The sequence below is a fragment of the Oryza sativa genome, chromosome 9 (genome assembly GCF_034140825.1).
Source record: "Oryza sativa Japonica Group chromosome 9, ASM3414082v1".
NCBI classification, from domain to species: Eukaryota; Viridiplantae; Streptophyta; class Magnoliopsida; order Poales; family Poaceae; genus Oryza; species Oryza sativa.
The window spans coordinates 7,913,749-7,932,566 of NC_089043.1; the positions used below are offsets into that span (position 1 = coordinate 7,913,749).

General features: G+C 41.0%; 1 protein-coding gene across 1 annotated transcript; it reads right to left on the reverse strand.

Moving 5' to 3' along the window:
* Nucleotides 1-13,837: 13,837 nt before the first annotated feature.
* LOC4346496 (GDSL esterase/lipase At2g42990) lies at nt 13,838-18,639 on the reverse strand. Its single transcript, XM_015756004.3, has 3 exons — nt 18,179-18,639; nt 15,244-15,733; nt 13,838-14,110 (listed from the first exon to the last, which is right to left on the reverse strand). Exons 1-3 carry the CDS (start codon nt 18,563-18,565, stop codon nt 13,917-13,919), a joined length of 1,071 nt encoding a protein of 356 aa, XP_015611490.1. The 5' UTR covers nt 18,566-18,639; the 3' UTR covers nt 13,838-13,916.
* Between the last annotated feature and the right edge of the window lie 179 nt (nt 18,640-18,818).

Sequence of the window (18,818 nt, forward strand, 5' to 3'; positions counted from 1 at the left end):
AAAATTTATCTAAGAAAAATTATACATAAAGCATACACAAAATTATAAAATGCATACGAAATTCATCTCAACTCATTTTGGGGTAAATTAACATTTCACAGACTCACCAACTTACACTCTCTGGTATAGTGAAATAAAATCATCTACTTACTTTTTGTCAAATGTCTCTAAAACTAGTATAATCAAAATAATTAGTTTTCTGTAGGCTGAACTTTAGAAGTTTATATAAAATTCATCTTAGATCCTTTTTGAGTAAACCAAAGTTCTGTAGAATCACCAAAACATATACTTCCAAGTTATAAAATAAAATTATGTACTTACTTTATAATAAAAGCCTCTAAATATTTATATAAGAAATAACCAACATAGAATAGCCTTTAATTGTAAAATTTGTAGAAAATTCATCTTTAGTCCAAATGGAGTGAACCAAGTTTCTATAGAACCAGAAAATAGTGAGCTTCAACATAGTAAAATAAAATATGGCACCTTTTGTGCAGGTTATAGCTCTAATCTTTAAATAGGTAATCTAAGAGTTAATCACTGTTGATGCGAAAAACACACACTGGCCTGGAAGATCTGCTTAACTTCAGTGCAGGTCCAAAATCTTGCTTTTAGGTTCGTGAGCGTGCCAGTTGATTTGATCCTGCAATCAACAAGAAAGAAAGACAAAAAAAACCGCGGTTAAATCCATAAACGATAGCCGATAGTCTAGTTGCTGATGACATATCATTTATCCTCGAGTCGATGTCATATTGGAATCGATCGGCAATCATAAATAAATAAGATAGAACTAAATCTACTTGATCAGGTATAGATATTAACGATGTATAATCCTTCCTTCGATGTATATTTAAACTAAGTGATTGGGATAGATCGGTCACCATGCCGAGACGGTATAAACCACTTAAGTCGAAGTATACATTAAAGCAATGATTATATAAACGTTTATAGCATAACCGACCAGATAGATCTAGCATGTATCAGCTAATACTCCGATACCACTTTATATTAAGATATTAAAATAGACAGAATATATCAAACAAGAAGCCTAATATACCTTAATGCTTGGCGGATTTGCTCAACTTCCCTTTCCGATTAAAACTAGGGTTTCCTTAACCGATTCCGTTTTGGCCGTTACCGCACTCCCTTTTAAATAGTAACCACTGCTTTGCTCGTTTCACGGCGTCAGCTCCCGTTTTAACCGCTCTAGTGAAAAAACTTTCCCCAATCTCTTCCTCGAGCTCTCCCGCGACACCTTCGAAGTTTCCGGCGACCCAAATGCGATTCTCTGCAACTCCAACCCTCACCGCCGGCAATGTCGACGTCCGCAAGTCCACCAAGCGCATCAACCGCCGAATACGTCAAGGTAAGTACCTGTAACGCCCCGATTTTCGGTCGGAATTAAAAATCATTTAATAATGCATTGTCTAGAAATTAAATAAAAGATAAATCAATTTAATCAAGTGAAATTATGGAGGAAATTAAAATTTCCTTTAAAAATAATTAGCCGAGAATATTTTGTAATATTCTTTGTGCCCTAATATATTCTCCGGAATTTTCCGTGAATTTTCGGAGCTCAAGAAATAATTTTAATAGCACAAAGTTCATTGAATCAATTAAATAAAAAGAAAACAAATTAAAAACTCCCCTTCCTCCTTGGGCCATTTTCGGCCCAAGAATCCTTCCCCTCCTCCGCGGCCCGCGTGCGCCCCTCCCCCTATCGGGCCTCTCTCTCTCCCCCTCGGCCCGCTCGCCCTTGAAGTCTAAATAAAGCCCTAGTCCCTCTCTCCCTCTGGCCGACAAGTGGGACCGCGGGACCCACTTGTCAGGTCCATCCCCAACCATCCTCCATCCTGGCCAGCAACCGCCCGAAGCCGCCATGCCGCCCGTTGCCGCCCACGTCGCCGCCGATTCCGGTCCTCCCGCTCGCGCCCTCGCGCCCAAACCACATAAAATCGGTTCCCCTCCACCTCCTCCACCAAATCCCCCACTTTTCCCAAATTTTTGGCGCCAAATCGAGCCCCCACTTCGCCCACGATGTCGCCCACGTCGCCGGCCGTTGCCGCTTCAAATCCGCCACGTCCGGCCACTATTTCTCCTCCCCGAGCCTATAAAAACCACCCTCGTGCTCTCCTCTTCCGTTTCCCCCTCCTCCCCGAGCTCCTCGCACCCTCTCCTGTGCTCCCCGCACGAGGCCGCTCTCCGCCGCTTTCCGGCGAGCTCCGGCTGCACGCTGTCGTCGCCGTAGCCACCGCCGCGCCGCGCCGCTTGCACCGCCAGCTTCGCCATGCCTCGCCGCACACCGGCCACCGCTCCATTTGCACAAACCTCCGCCGAAACTCCCCTTCCACCGTGCACCCGAGCCGCCACCACCTTAAACCGCCTCCAGCCGCATGTTGTCGCCACCTGAGCCGCTCCCGCGCCCTGCCACCACCGCAGCCAGCTTCGCCGCCCCGCGGGCAAGCCCGGTCACCACGCCGCTCCCCCATGATACAAAATAACTGAAACCAAACCTTGACATGTCGACCAGATACTCAAACCTAACCCACTCAAATATAGACAAAAAAAATACAACCTTAATATATAAGTCTCAAATAAAATATAAGTTGTAGCAAATAAGATTTCCCAAATAAAACATGGTTGGATTTAATTTTATTAAGCTCTCCGTGATTAATTACGCTATGTGAAATTTTCTCAGAATTTTTAAAGCTCAATTTCGAATTTTAATAATATTGACAACATTTATTTAAATAAAAACACTCCTTTCTATTGGGCTGAAAATAAAAACCCTCCTTTCTTTTGGACCATTTTCAGCCCATCTGAGTTTTCTTGCCTCGAATCCTACTATGCCCCACTAATGATGAGATGTTACCGTTCCGTTTTAAAAGGAAACAATTTTTAATACATCATAAAAGAAAAACTCATCGTACATATAAAAGAACATATCAATAATAGGCTCAGTTTAGATGGAAGTGGTTGGTAGTAAACTCCTATCACTAAGTTTTGATAGTATATTTGATATCTTTTATGTAACAGTTAATGGTTAAAGTTTCCACTTAACAACCGTCAACAAGGGTGTGCCACGCGTGGCACGGTGGCGGTGGTGCGAGACTGCGAGCTCCTGCCTCCTGCTCGACGTGGTGACTGATCGGATGGGCGCAGCGACGGTGAGGGCACGGCCGCAGAAGCCTTTTCCTCAACATGATGCGGTGACGGCAGGCGTACGGCGCGGAGATGGCAGCGACAGCCATCCATACCCCTTCCGTCTCCTCGTCGACGGGGGTATGGCGCGAAGACAGTGACGACGGCCGTCCCTCCCCTCTCTCCCTCTCCTCCTTAGCCTCTTCGTTTCTGCCATCAAATCAGGGAGACGGTGGCGGTGGGGACTGGAGCTCGAGGGAGATGACAGCGGATCCAAGATGACGATGACGACAGTGGCTTGGTTGGTGAGTTCAGCTTGATCCGCTAATTTGTTTGATTCGTCGATTTGTTGCCTCGTGATGCAATATTCACTACTATATAAACACGCAAAGATGTCCGCATTATAGATACCGGAATGGCTAAAACCAGCACATATAGTGCATTTCTGGCCTAAACACATGCCCATGGGGATGTCAATAGCAAAAACCGTCAGCTTAGTATACAAATAGATGCCGCTCATAGGTGCTGGTTCCGGTTAATAAACAGACACTTTTATGCAGATTGAGCCGATATTATCCAATCGAGCCGTGCGAACATTTTTTTTCTCTGCCCTCACTTCTCCTTTATTTTTCGCCCAACCCTCCTTTTCTGCACCTGCACATCTTTTTCTTTTTTCCTTCTCTTTTTCTGCGCCTCCTCTTTTGCCACCTCCATCCTCTCTTGCCTCCTCTCCCGTCTCCTCAAATACTAAGTGACGACGGCGGCTACTGCTGCTCTCCCTCCCCGACGTGGTGGCAATGGCTGCGACCCTCTCGCCAGTTGCCCACTCACCTTCCTGACGTGCAGCCGATGGCGGCTACTACTCCCCCCCCCCCCCCCGGCGTGGCGGTGGCGGCTACTTCCCTCCCTGGTGTGGTGGCAGCAGCTCCACCCCTCCCCCCAACTGACCCCTCACCTCCTCGACGTGGAGCTGACGGTGGTTCTCTCCAGCATGGCGGCGGTTTGATTTGTGAATATTTTGAGGATTTTGTGTTTTGGATGTTGATTTAGTACGACGGGGATTAAGTTTCTTGGGGATCAAATTCATGAGCTCTAGATTAAATTGGCTTTTCCGTGCTGTATTTTGTTGTGTCGTTGATTGATTGATTTGGGGATCTACCTTGTTTTTTTTGGACGATGAACTCGGACTCAAAGGATGGACAAAACGGACGAAGGGAAGCCTTATAAATATTTTTCTATTATATATTACTAGAAAAACTGCCCGTGCGTTGCAACGGGAAAAACTAATGTTATGATAATGATTATAATTTATTTTAAGAAAGAGACAACATATTCTTCACTTATTGGATAATCTCTGCTACTTAAAAAATCCATATTGATGATGGTGAAGCCAACACACACGATCCAACATAGACACGCGATCTATTAACCATGCATGGATAAAAAATCGAACGCTGCAGAGCGATCCCATCGTGCTCCTCCGCACCACCATCGCGCGACTCCTCTGGATCGCGATCCGCACTCAACAAGAAAATAACGGCGCCCCTAATCCCCCAACGATAGAAAACACTTTCAGGTCTTGTTCGATTTGGAGGGGATTGAAGAGGATTGGAGAGGATTGAGGGGGAATAATTCCTTACCACAACATGTGTGGAATGAATTCTCTCCAATTCCACCCTCACGATGATTAACCAAACAAGACCTTAGTGGGCCCACAACCATCGCGAACGATCCCGTGCGTAGCAAATAGATCTAGACAGCGGGCAGCCCTTCTCCGGATCGATGACTGCGCGCGCATGCCGATGTTCAGCCGTTGCTCGCACGTTCCTTTTCCGTGGTCACCTGGTTTGTGTCTCCTCTCCACTCCGCTCAACCATCGCGATTAATTCTTAGATTTCTCGATCGGTCCATGGAGGTCATGCCCGATCCCTATCAACCCAGAGAACAACTTGCAGTTTCCTTTTCGGTGTAAATCTTGTCGAAGTTAGCCTCTGATTTGTTTGAATTGGACGACGACGTGAGGTGCCTCGCCAAGTGATGGTCATCGCTGCCTGCAGCGCAGGTCGCTGCCGCAGCTGTGAGCACGAGCAGCGCCGTCGCTGCGCGGAGAGCGGCTGAGCGACATGAGCACCACCCCCCAGTGTGCTCCCTCGGCCAGGTCCGAGAAAGTCAGCCTCCTCAGGATCTTCACATAGATCAATCAAAATGCAAGTGTCATGGCAAGCTTAGCTTTGGAAAGCTTTTGTGTGTCGCAGACTGTATGCGACAACACAGATGGCCACAAGGATGTACTTTCATTTTGATCATATATATTTTATATGTGCATGCATAATTGATTCTTAATTAATAAGATAGAGTTAACACAATAGCCAATCTATTGTATTGGTTGTCTGTGGTATAAACTACAAAATAACACATTACTTAGAGCAAACAACTAGCCATGCTATTGACCTTGTTCTAAGCCGATAGGAGCCGAGCACACCGAATCTCGATTGGATCGATCGGATTGGCTTCCAGCTATGGTGTGCTTGAATTGCCTGTTTTAGGGAAGAAGGGGCGGAAGAAGGGGGGAGAGCGTGATGCGTGACCTGATGAGAAGGGAATGGCGTGCCGGCGCGGCGAGTGTATGCACGCGGTATGCCTAGAGAGCAGGGGCGGTAATGGATCAGAAGCCATGAACCCTTTCCCAACCCATCTAAACCTTAAGAACTTGTTTGTTTAATTCCTAAGAAAAAGGGAATTAAGGAAATTGAGGGGGAAATTGATCGGGTCTTCTTGTTCATCTCTTCATGTGTACATGGAAAAATGAAGAATTACATTTGCCGGCTATTAATGTAAGTCCTGACTGGCATTGATCATTTGAATATTATATCATATAATTAGAAATATTTAACTTACAAAGAAAATACATGTGCAGGATGGTGACAAGCTAATGCAATTTTTTTTTGCTAAATCTACTGATGTACCAACAAAATGAGTGTGAAAGCAACATACCTAATGGCGCACGGGATATTATTAAGTGTATCACAAATACACAATATTAGGGTAGTTATTTACCTATATAGAATAATTTAATTTGAGGTGATCATCCATGAGAAATACCATATCTGAAAATCCTTAATGTTCTAGATTTAATGTTTGTGCTTTAATTTGTATGACATCATCAAATTTTCGTAGCAGGCTTTTACCTATGTTGCCTTTTTATAATTTAATAAACACTGTAAGATTGTTTTATGCGACAAAAAGCTTGGATTATGCTTCTGTAATGAAAACAAATTTCTTGCTTGAAATTAATCTACATAACTATTATGATTTCTAGTTTCTTTGATTGCCAGATTTTTTTTCCTATGTTCAACAAATTTTCACTCAATGATTATTTAATATCTTTTCACTTAATATAATTTGAAATTGATATACAACATTTCCCGTTGCAACGCACAGTCACTTTACTAGTAACTTAAAAATTCAAACTGTTTTGCATTTCCATGTATCCCTGAACTGTATGGTTGATTCCCACTAGCCAACAAGATCTAAACCATCAAGGGTGTGTTTGGATAATGGGAAATGAGGGGTGGGGTTGAGATAGGGAAATGAACGAAGGGTTAGGATTAAATAGAAGAGGGAGAATGAATGGTTAGGATTTAAAGATGGGTGGGAAATCATTTTCCTTTTCCATTTGACAAACACTGCCCGAGGTTATGGATTTTGTCACCCCTTCTGACAGGAACTATTTATCCTAATTGTTTTCTGAATCTTTCATTAAAATAGAATTTAGCAAAATTTATTTTAGATGTGATCAAATTTTGATTAACATTTTAAATTAATTCAAACCAAAATTACCACAATTTCCAAATTTTCGATCCTATCTGTGTCGGAGAGAGGAATAGGGAAACCAATAGCACGTACACAAGCTTACAACACCGGTGATCTTGTAGTCTAATTTTGTCTTAGGCACTTAGCTCCTTGAATGGAGCACAACCAATGAACCTAAACGTGTACGTGAAATGATCACGAGCAAGTAGGGCTGTCAAAAAAGCTCGAGGCTCGCGAGCTGCTTGAGCTTGGCTCGCTGTAGACTCGGCTCGAGCTCGATTCGTCAACAATTTGAGCCGAACTCAAGCCTAGCTCCAAGCTTGCGAGCTTGACGAGCCGAGCTCGAATAGCTCGTCGAGCCCAGATTTCCCTCTCTTAAATTTTCAATGCAACAGCTAGTACTACTCCTACTCCCAATGAAAAGCTGTATAGAAACACAGAGCGTGCAGGGCTGCACCGTGCAGGCACTAGCCTACTAGTACTACTTTACTCTGCAGCACTAGCCTATTAGTACTACTAGCATACATGCAGCTCTATTTAATAGTACTACTAGTTGTCATATCATGTTTGAAAAAGCTACTAGTACTAGTAGTACTCGACAAGCATGCATGCAGCCTCCTTTCATCTGTATTGGTTATTTGAGGGCACACGAGTTAGGCTCGAGAAAGCTCGAGGCTCGAGCGAGCCGAGCTCGAGCCCATTTCTAAGCTTGTAGTTTAAACAGGCTCGACTCGAGCTCGGCTCAAGTTGGTGCCGAGCTCGAGCCTATATAGGTAAGCTCGCTTGAGCTCGGCTCGTTGACAGCCCTACGAGCAAGTAGTAAAAAAATCAACACGATGGAGAGAGGAGCATGTGTGTGTGTTCTCTCTTACTTTTCACCGCTGCATGCAATGTATTTAGATAGAAAATTAAATTTTCGTCTCTCCACGCAAGGAAGTAAAATCTCTACTACTTAAAAAATACGAAACGTTTCCTTCATCCGTCAAAATAAAATAAATAGCGAAAAAAAACTATCTAAACTAAAAAGTCCGATTCCCAGAAGATGTGGCAAAAAATAAAAAAAAAATACACCCTTAAAAAATCCGATTCCGAGAAGAAGTGGCAAAAAATAAAAAAAAAACGTAGAAGTCCAATTCCCAGGGGTAGCGAAAAAACAAAAAAAAAAACGTAATTCCCCTTAAAAAGGGGAAAACAAAAAAAAATCGGAGAAAAATAGCGAAAAATCTTTAAAAAAAATCCGATTCCCCCTATAAAAGGTGAAAAAACCAAAATAAATCTGTAGATCCGATTCAAAATACAAAATGTTTCCTTCGTCAGTCAAAATAAAATAAATAGCAAAAAAAACAACCTAAACTAAGTCCGATTCCCATAAGATGTGGCAAAAAAATTTTAAAAAATACACCCTTAAAAAATCCAATTCTGAGAAGAAGTGGCAAAAAAAATTAAAAAAAAATAGAAGTCCGATTCGCAGGAGAAGTAGCAAAAAAACAAAAAAAAAAACGTAGATCCGATTCCCCAAAAAAATGGGGAAAACAAAAAAAATCGGAGAAAAATCTAAAAAAAATCCGATTCCCCCGATAAAAGGTGAAAAAAACCAAAAAATCAAAAAAAAAAAGGCGAAAAAAATCATAGATCCGATTCCCCTTAAAAACAAATGGGAAGAACAAAAAAAAATATGATTCCTATGAAAGGCAAAAAAACAAAAAAAAATCCAAAAAATTAGGTAAAACATTAAAAGAGTTGCGAAATAACGGTTCGTAAAAAATAAAAAAACACGCGAGACTGTATATATCTTTTCTCTATCTCTAATCAAATCAAATCTAACTATATAAAAGAGAAGTTTTCATCGTACAACTAAAAATAAAAAAATACGCGATAAAATAAAAACGGTTTTAAAAAGTGTAAGAAAAAAAAAAGCAAAAAACGCGTGAGAAAATAAGTTAGAAAAAAGCGCAAAGAAAGGATTCCGTCGTCCTAAAAAATAAAAAAACACGCGAGGAAAAATATTTCCATCGTCCGTAAAAAATAAAAAAATGCATGCGAGGAAAAAATTGTAAGAAAAAACTGTGCAGGAAAAAAACGTTTATAAAAAAACAAGCTGCTCTAAAAAAATGTCAAAAAAAAAACTAAATTGATGGACGCTTGGGTCGGATAGAATCCTTCAATTTTTTTTCCATCTCCTACACGACTTTTATTTCGTCATTTATGCTCCTATATTAGAAAAAAGCAAAAAAAAAACACTCGAGAAAAAACAAGCAAGAAAAATGCGCGAGAAAAAAATGTCAGAAAAAACAGGCAAAAGAACACACGAGAAAAGAAGGCAAAAAAAACACGAGAAAAATACGGTTTTCATCGTCTGTAAAAAACAGAAAAACAAACGTGCTAGGAAAGAAATTTCAGAAAGAAATGCAACGTTTGTGAAAATGGTTTGAGAAAATTGCGCAAGAAAAAAACACCGTTTATTGAAAAAAAGCCACTCTGAAAAAACTATTAGAAAAAAACACTGTTTATAACGAAGCCAAATCTAAAAAACAATCGGATTCAATGCGAGAAAAAGCCGTTGTTTCTACAAGTGGTTCGAGAAAACCGTCCGACTCAACGCGAGAGAAAAACCACCTTTTCTAAAAAAAAAAGGCTAGAGAGAACCAATCCGACTCAACATGAGAAAAAAAATACTGTTTATAATAAGAACCGCTCTGGAAAACCGTCCAACTCAACGCGAGATAAAATTGATGGACGCTTGGGTTGGATAGGATCCATCGATTTTTTTCCATCTCCTACACGACTTTTGTTTCATCATCTATTCTCCTGTATTGTAGATCTTGCACATCTCTATATGCAATTATCAGACTATTTTTGTTAAGTATAGCTACTATTCTTGATAACATATGATATGGAAATATTATTAAAAAAATAAACATATTTTTAATTGTTAGTATTTAGAGAAGAGTGCACAGTGACTCTGTTTTGTATAGATTTGACCCTGCGATGCAGTGTAGGATTTGATTTGATTTGATGTTGTCATATGAATAATCTAATTATTTAGGTAAACAAGCATCGGTATGGTTGACATCGTTGAGGTTGGGCCATTAGATTGAAGATGTTCCAATTTTCTGAATGTCTTAGCAATAAATGATCCATACAAACATTTGCATTGACACGGTTATGCATGATAAAATGTATATTATCATTATAATTTTTCACCCGTTGCAACGCACGGGCATTTTTGCTAGTAAAATAAAATGTACGGACATGCCTGTGTACTAGGTAAAAAAAATAAAATGGACATAGAAAAATGCATTTTGTTATAATTCTTAAAGAATTACAATAATACAAAATCCTTAGTGTGCGCTCCACGGCCTATAGGCAAGGTGGATCTGACTTGACAATTATGTTTACCAGGTTCCCGTGGTTTCGGAAGACACCAGGTCAATTATACCTCCGATTAAGCTACGCTGGTCATCGTTGTCGGTCTTCGCTTCATGTTCTGCCATGCATGATTGTGATGGTGGTGATAGTGTAGATGTATGTGGGCGCCATGAAGAGGTCTTCAGCGAGAGCATGAATGACATCGGTGGTAGCGTTGAGCCTGAGAGTATTCTTCCTTTACTTAAGTCTATATTTCCTCCCAACTTTGACGGTTTATCACCTACATTCAAATATACACCAACACTCCTGGAATATGTTAGAATTAAACCCTACTACTATGTTGGATGTTTCATTAATTATGTTTTATGCAGGTATTGGCGGCATAGAATTAGCATTTAACAGCCGTCAACAGAGGTACGACTACAACTGGTCTTCAACCAGCGGCGTAGAGATTCACCCACTACCTCTGCGATTTGTTGAGAACAACTACACATCTGGTCTTTGCCCAGTGTGGTGGTCGTCTCATTATCCCATGTGCGTCAACTTCTGTAAGTATTTATATGTGCAAAATTTGTTCGTTGATCCCCTTTTCTTATATCGTCGTGTCTTGAAGTCGATCATATTGTTCCTTTACGCTATTCTGACAGCCTCCAAGAAACATAAGGGGATTTCGTCTAGGGACGCGCGCCCAGAGCTGATAAGTCCTTGTCAGATGCTTCAGAGCCAAACGACCATGTCATATCTGGTAGAGTGCTCCGTAGATGCATATTAACTGAGCCATGGATTCGTCAGCTTCAGCTTGGTTTGTTATAAGATTTAAGCTGCCTTTTGGAAAATGACTTTTCCATAAAGCCAACTAAGGGTAGCTTTGGCGAGAGTACTCTTTTATCGTCACATGCAGATTCAATTTATTTTCAATTTTTAAATTCATATTATATTGTGTTACCCTTGAGCGTTCGCTCGGGGGCTATTTCAATCTAACAATCTGTTCTGAGTATTGATTTTAGGAAAGTCAGATATCAGAACAGTTAAGTCAGATTTTAGGGCTTTGTTGCAGACTCTACAACTACTCGATTATCCAAGAATGGTTGGTGGATTACAGAATAAAGCGATTGTGTATCTGCCGAAACAAAATTCCTTATGTTCAATCCAAATTCTCGATTACGATAAAACAAGGAATTTAGTCGCATACTCCGCATTTTCTCGGTCGTCTGAGAATGATTAAATGAGCACAACAACTGTTATTCCAAGGTATTCGATCGAGATCATCAACTCGTTCATTTGCATTGAAGTCGGGGCTACTGTCAGGGTTATAGATAACACATACCCAATAGTAATCGACTAAGCTCGGCGGGGCCTACCATATACCAAGTCTTATATGGAATCATACCTCGTATATATAAAAGGAGTTCTGGATAAGGAATGACAAGTACAGTTCTACGTGGAAACAATAAGGACTACTCAGATTGTTTCTATATTGGTCTCCCTAGTTCTACTTGGACAAGGGGACATATATGGGTATAAATACAAGACCCCTAGGAAGAGAGGGGGAAAAATAGTCAGAATAGACACGAATACATGCCACCAAACATCAATATCAAAGATTAACCTAGACAAACCCAATCTGGCGCCTACATAGGCCAACAAGAGGGATCTAGCGCTATCTTTGATCTCACCGAGTATGTATTCGAGGAGGAAGACTACCCCGTCGTCGACTACGTGTTGGTGTTTCATGCCGCCAAGTCGACGACACAACTAGATAGGTTATCTCAAATATTGTACTTGTGTGATTCTGATGAATAAGAGCTACACCGGCTTCGGCCAACATGAGTAGGGCTATTACCTGATTCTGATGTATAAGGGGCCTGAACCTGTATAAAAATCCTTGTCTCTGGCTCTTTTACCTCAATCTCGTATATACTCTGGTACCAACGATCCCCATACCATGCAAATACCGTAGTCGTGATCTAAAACGTCGACAATACTATATCTATTTATTTCTAATTTACAATTATAAATGATGTGGTGGCAGCAGTGATGCACGCCCGCAAGAGACGAATCGTTTGCAAGAAAAAGGACCCTAGCCGAAAGAAGCTCAAAAAAACAAAAAGGAAAAAAGAAAATCAAAGGTCGCCCACAATCTTTAATCCCTCCCCGTCCCCACTCTCCACCAACCCACCACTCCTCGTTCCAATCTCGAATCCTTCGAGCAAGCAGCCTCCGGTTCGCTACCTCCACCTCTGCCTCTGCCATGCCTTCGCCTTCTTCTTTCCTCCTCATCTCATCCTCCGCCTCGAGCGCACCCTCTCTCCTGCTCGTTGTGCCGTTGCTCGACTCACACGCGCCGCTCGGCCGCATGCACCGCATCATGCTCAATGCCACGACCACATCACGCCAGCCACCCACTGTGCATCTCGCCTTATCCCCGCGCCGGCGCTAGGCGAATCGCAATGATGACGGCAAGGAGGACGAGAAGGCGGCAGCAATGTCCATGGTGATAGTGGATCTGGTAGAGTGGCCATGGCGACGGTGGATCTGGAGGAGGACGCAGCTAGCAAGACAGAGGCTGGCGATGGGTGGATTGGTGGAGGGCACCAAGCAATGCGAAGGCTGGCGACGACCACATCTTTTGTGGATCTTGTTGTAGGTGGCGGCAGAGGAAGGCGCAGGCGGCAATGGTGTGACCACGACATCAAGTGGTCCAACACTGTTCATCTTTAATTGGGGCTAGCTGCCATCGGTCTAGTGCTGGGCTTGAAGGAGATCAAGTTTAAGGTGGATCCTTTACTGATTTTATTTGGGTGAAATCTGGTTCTTGTTTTTGCCTTATGGTTGTATCGAACTATCAAAGTCTGATTTTGGTAAGTGCTTCCATGAGATTAGATTATTGTCAAGATTTTGTTGTTATGGGTTACCGGCTATAACTTGGTTTTTCTAGTCTCCGATTGGAAGAATCGGACATTGATGACACAAATGCGCATACAAAACGGATTACAAACGAAATTTTTTGGTGACGAACGGAAAATTACTAGTCTTTTAAGTAATTAAGATAAGATATAGGTATAGACGAGGACAGGACAAAGTGTTACAACGGACAAAATGTAGACATACTGCACATGATATATAGGCTCATATTTGTTCTGTTTGGGAATTTCAGAATTCAGATTGAGCACAATAAGCTCATCTTCTATTCGGCTTGGTGGCATGGCCTAGTACCACATAGGTACAAGGGTATTTGCGTAACAAAAATCCGGTACCTAGTTATCGTATCTGCAATAGTACTCCCTTCTTCGCAAATTGATTATCATATAATAAAATCCAAAATTTATCAAATTGATTATCATATAACCGTATAGACATGGATTTCATCGAAATATAATTAATGTCGTAGGAGATAATGTGCGCATGCTAAGAGTGTAATTGGCATGGTGTTTTACTTGAATGAGGGCATGGTGTCATGATTGATGCGATTTAAATTACTTTTGCTCTTGGTGCATAAATATATATGATAATCAATTTGGAATGGAGGGAGTAGCTCTTTTATATTAATTTGAGCGTTCAGATAATATCACGAGTGAAATATATTTTTTAATTCAGTGGAATACAGGTGAGGTGGTGTTTATAAATGCATCGGCTATGATCTTGTACGCCCTTTCCGATGGATGGACAGCATCAAAGAATACATATTTATCAGCATCGTCGCATGCCAACGCATCGTCCAAGGCACATAGAATTCCTGTCTCCACAAATCCCGTGCCACAACATCCTTGCATTGAGTTCCCAAAACCTGATTTGATCACAAGAAAAAAATATAATTCGGAGTGGATTAGATAATTTAAATTTTTAGGATCATACGTTTAATCATGGAGAATAGGATTACATAACTTATATGCTCCCTTCAATCATAAATATTTGACTTTTAAAATAAGATTTTATCAAACATTTAAAACTTTGATCATAATTAATTTCTCAAAACTTAGTTTTAAAATAACAAATTAAAATGGCATGCATAGATTTTCTTTTAAGATTACTATCATAAGACCCTAAATTTATTTAATACAAAATATATAGTCAAAATTTCCAAATTTTGATCAACGATCTCATGGTTGGTTTCTGGCTAAGTAAGGATACATAAAATTGTTTTGCGTAGGACCATTAGATTTTAGTCTTAGCGAATTAAATAAAGCCAATGCTAAAAAACATTGATAAAAGTACATTAAATAATTTAACATTAAGTTTAAAATTTTAACTTTTGCTTGTGGCTTATAAACCAACAAGCAAACAGTGAGGTTAAATATTATGACAAATGTCAAATATTTATAACCAAATTTCATTGACACGAAGAACGGGTTACATGCCTAGGCACACTTGAGTATCTTGTGTACAACCCATAGAGACACCCGGAGACACAATGCCACAGGGTTAGGTACTACTGAACGATCACTCGAGACCGATAGAGAACCTGTCATCGTGAACACACACCAGTTTGACTTAGACTCGGTGGATAGCTAGGACAACCTCTAACGCCATAGAGACGAGAGAGACAACGAGTAATTAGGGGATATATTGGAGGATGAATAGACATAGGATGCCAGAAGAAAGGAGGGATATGTAGATGACAGAGGTATAGATAATAGACTGATTTTGACGATTGATTGTTGGTTGATCGAGCTTGGCTCCTATTTTATATATATAGGAGGGATGGTGTTGCACCTAAAGGATCTTCTCCACATCCGATTGGGCTTATGAAGGTGTTACGGAAGTGTTAAGACTCGGGAAACTTAGATACAATCTCGAAGTAGGTTTAATATATCCAAAAGGTTCTGAATACAATTAACAATCTCGAACTAGGTTCAATACTGGGTACTGAACTACTGACCAAAATTTAATATGAAGCGAAGTGCATTACTGGGTACTGACCATATTCCCATGGCTTGGCAATGATGGCAGAGAGGATGCTGTACTGATCAACATACTCTACTTGTGCCCCTGGCAGCTCCCAGTTGAGCCTCCCAATAAGCCTCTTGAGCCTTGCGTTGAAGCTCAGAGCCACCATGTTGTACATCTCGTTGCAATCCCCAGGCCTGTCCGGGTTGATCGTCCTCTCCACCGGCAGGCACCCCAGCGGTGGCAGCCCGGCGAGCTTCACCCGGCGGCCGCCGAGCCCGTGCACGGCGCGCACCGCCCCGGCGGCGGCGCCGGCGAGGTAGGCCTCGTAGCGCGGCAGGGTGAAGCGGTTGCCCCTGATGGGGAAGACGAGGTAGTTGTGCAGGAAGTCGCTGGTGCCGACGCTCAAAATGTAGAGCGCCTGGCTTATGATGTGGTGTGCCGCTGCCTCGCCTTTGGCCCACCTCAGCTTCTCCTTGTACTGCCTGAAGTGGTCTATCTGCTGACTCAGGGTCATTGCTGACTGCAAATTAGTAAAACAAATGACAAGTACTGCATTAGGTTATGGTCTTGTCATAATGAGTGCATGCATGCATGCATGGGTTTGTTAGTTAGTCCAAGTTATGGTTCAATTAATTCTCGTGTACTCCCACCGTTCCATAAACAACAAACTTATTTCCTGGAGGAGTATTAGTATTTGGTTCTACACAGGGCCACCTAACTGCAGTTCGATCAGTCTACTGCCTGACACTGCTAAGTATTTCCTCCATTGTATTTTCTAGGCTGTTAATTGGGCAAGAATTAAGATAAGATAATATCATATCTCTTCTCTACTAGTATAAAAGTTTAACATGTTTTTGTCAAAAAAAGATTCTCAAGGCCAGTCTAAAATCTATTACTGTTCACTTATCAAAAATCTCTACTCTTCGCTTGTTCTACTCTTCGCTTGTTCCAAGAGAAGAAAAAAGAAAAGGTATTACAGGTACCGGATAGAGGACAGCGAGCGAGCTGACATCCGGCCAGGCCTACATGGGCCACGATCTAGATAATGTTTTCTTTTTACCAGAAAGGTAACGTGTAATGACCAACTATAATCTCTACTATTATAAAAATTGAAGATATTTTTATCGGTATTTTGGTATGTCATTCGTATATGAGTCAGCTTTTAAGTTCGTTTGCTTTTAGCAATACATATCCGTATTTGAGTCGGTTGTTAATTTCGTTGGCTCTTAGTAATACAGAAGGAAACATATAAGAAATCCGTTTAAAAAAAACTTGCATGCTAACTTGAGACGATCAACCTCAACTGCAGTTTATGATTTTCTAAAAAATATATACATATATCAAAGCGAATTTCCACATCTTAATTAAACTATATAACAATAATAAGATTAAAATAGACTTCACCCGTTACAACGTTCGGTCATTTTTTTTCTAAGTCATTAATCAAATTTTAAATTTTGAATCGGTTAGATTTTCTTCATATACTTCTGATTGGTTGAAAGTATACAAATTTGCCATTGGAATCAGTGCCACAGAAATACGTGGCACCAATCTTGATTCCTAAAAATATTTATACTTTAGAATGGTGGGAGTATTAATTTGTGCACTAAACAAGGTTCCCAGGTTCAGTTTCTTGCTTTTGGATAGGCCATGAAGCATAGTTACTTAATTGTCTCGAGACTTTTGCAGTATTCTTCTAATTAATATTTCATATTCCCTTTATTTGTCGCAAATTAAAATAACTAAGTGGCAGTGGATTTTGCGGTTATCAGTTTTCTCAACTTATTACAAGTATAATGTGGCAAATTTGTCAACAACTGATATGGTTTTTTCTATCGTACGCCAGGTATAAGATATGGTTTTTTCCTTATTCAATGCACAGTTCACGATTTAGTACAAACATAAATTTATTTAATAAAGCTTCTGATTTCAAATAATTTTTTTCTCTAAACTATGAAGACAGAATTATTTTTTACATTTACTTTGTACATTTCAAAATAATTTACAACTTTTAAATTGTCCTTGATTATTCCTATTACATATACTACCAAATATTATTTTCACTGTCAATTAAAAAACATATTTTATGCACTATATTTACTGAATCATAGAAATTTTTAACGTTTTATTGAATTTTTTTAAAAAAAACGTTAATCGACTGATGGTAACCGCGAGCTGTAATTAGTATAAAGCAGACGGTACTATTAAACTTCTAAAAAAATATACTTTATTTACTACTAGTTTGTTTTCTCGATAATTGAATTTAATCATTGACGTTAAGGACAATTTAAATCTTGGTGGGTAGAATTATAATGCATTTACTAATAATTATCATCGCGTCATCGGGGATAGATCTAGGAAGTAATTGAATGAACAAAATAGATAAAAGAAATATACACATAGAAGAAAATACAACCAAACTCCAACAACATTTAAAAAAAAAGGCAAAATTGTTTAAGGAGCAAATCCCCCCAGTTGAGACGTTGCGTTGTTCTTTACTCGATCTGCTCAAGAGGGAAGGAGAGGTATATAAGGGCGAGGTCAAATGTGTCGTTCTTATTTAGAATTGGCACCTATGTCTGATAGCTTAAAATGGTGTCACTTTTAAAATGGGTTCTCCAATGATTATTTCGATTTGGTAAAAGGTGAGCCCACTCGAAGAAGTCGTTTGTTAATAAAAACTGGTTGTGCCGGTTTCTATTAACAACCGTCACATAGATGCCGGTTATCTCCAATGGTGTCCCGCGGCGGCACGCGAGAAAAACAATGTTTCTAGAATTTTCTACACATACAGTGTCACCCTTTTTTTATTGTAATAGTGAACAACACTTCCCTGTTATTAATTAGTTTGTTGGCTGATCAATGTTTATACATTTTTTTTTTGGAAAAAAAAAAGACTTTCACCCTGAAAGAGCTGGAAAGTATAAAAGGCTAGTATATATTATACCCCGTACTATATACTCACTAGGATTTGTGCAGTGATGTTGTCTAGGCCCGTTCCGGCGGAGGCGAAGCTGACGCCCGACGCGAGCTGGTGGATGCTGTGGCTGGGGTCAAGGTACGGCGGCACGGCGGGCGGCAGCCCCAGCGCCTCGGAGACGAAGTCGGCGGCGAGCCGGCCGTTGGAGAACCGGCCGGTGGCCACGCCGCCGGCGAAGTCCCGCCCGTACGGCGGGTAGTTGCCCCTCGCCATGGTCTGGATGAAGTTGTTGTTGCCCGTGTCCGCCGTGGAGTCGCCGAACACGATCACCGCCGGGACGCCCCCGCCGCCGCCGGCAACATGGCATAGCAGGACGTGCGCGATCACCACCACCACCACCACGGCTTTCATGCCATGTCGTCGCGACGACATCTTAATTAGTACTCCCAAATTAATTTTTCTCTATTTTCGTTCTGGGATTCGTCACTGGCTACGTGCAAGTATTTATAGTGTCGTCGCCGCGAGCGACAAGGGCACGCGAACGATGAGCCGGGCTTGTTGTTCATCCGTCTCCGAGGCGTTTGCTTGCTCTACATGCCCCTAGCTGCAAAATTTTGGTAAGTTCTAGTACAGATTACTTTTTATCTAATCCGATTTCATGATGCCCAGAAGATTGCATGCATGC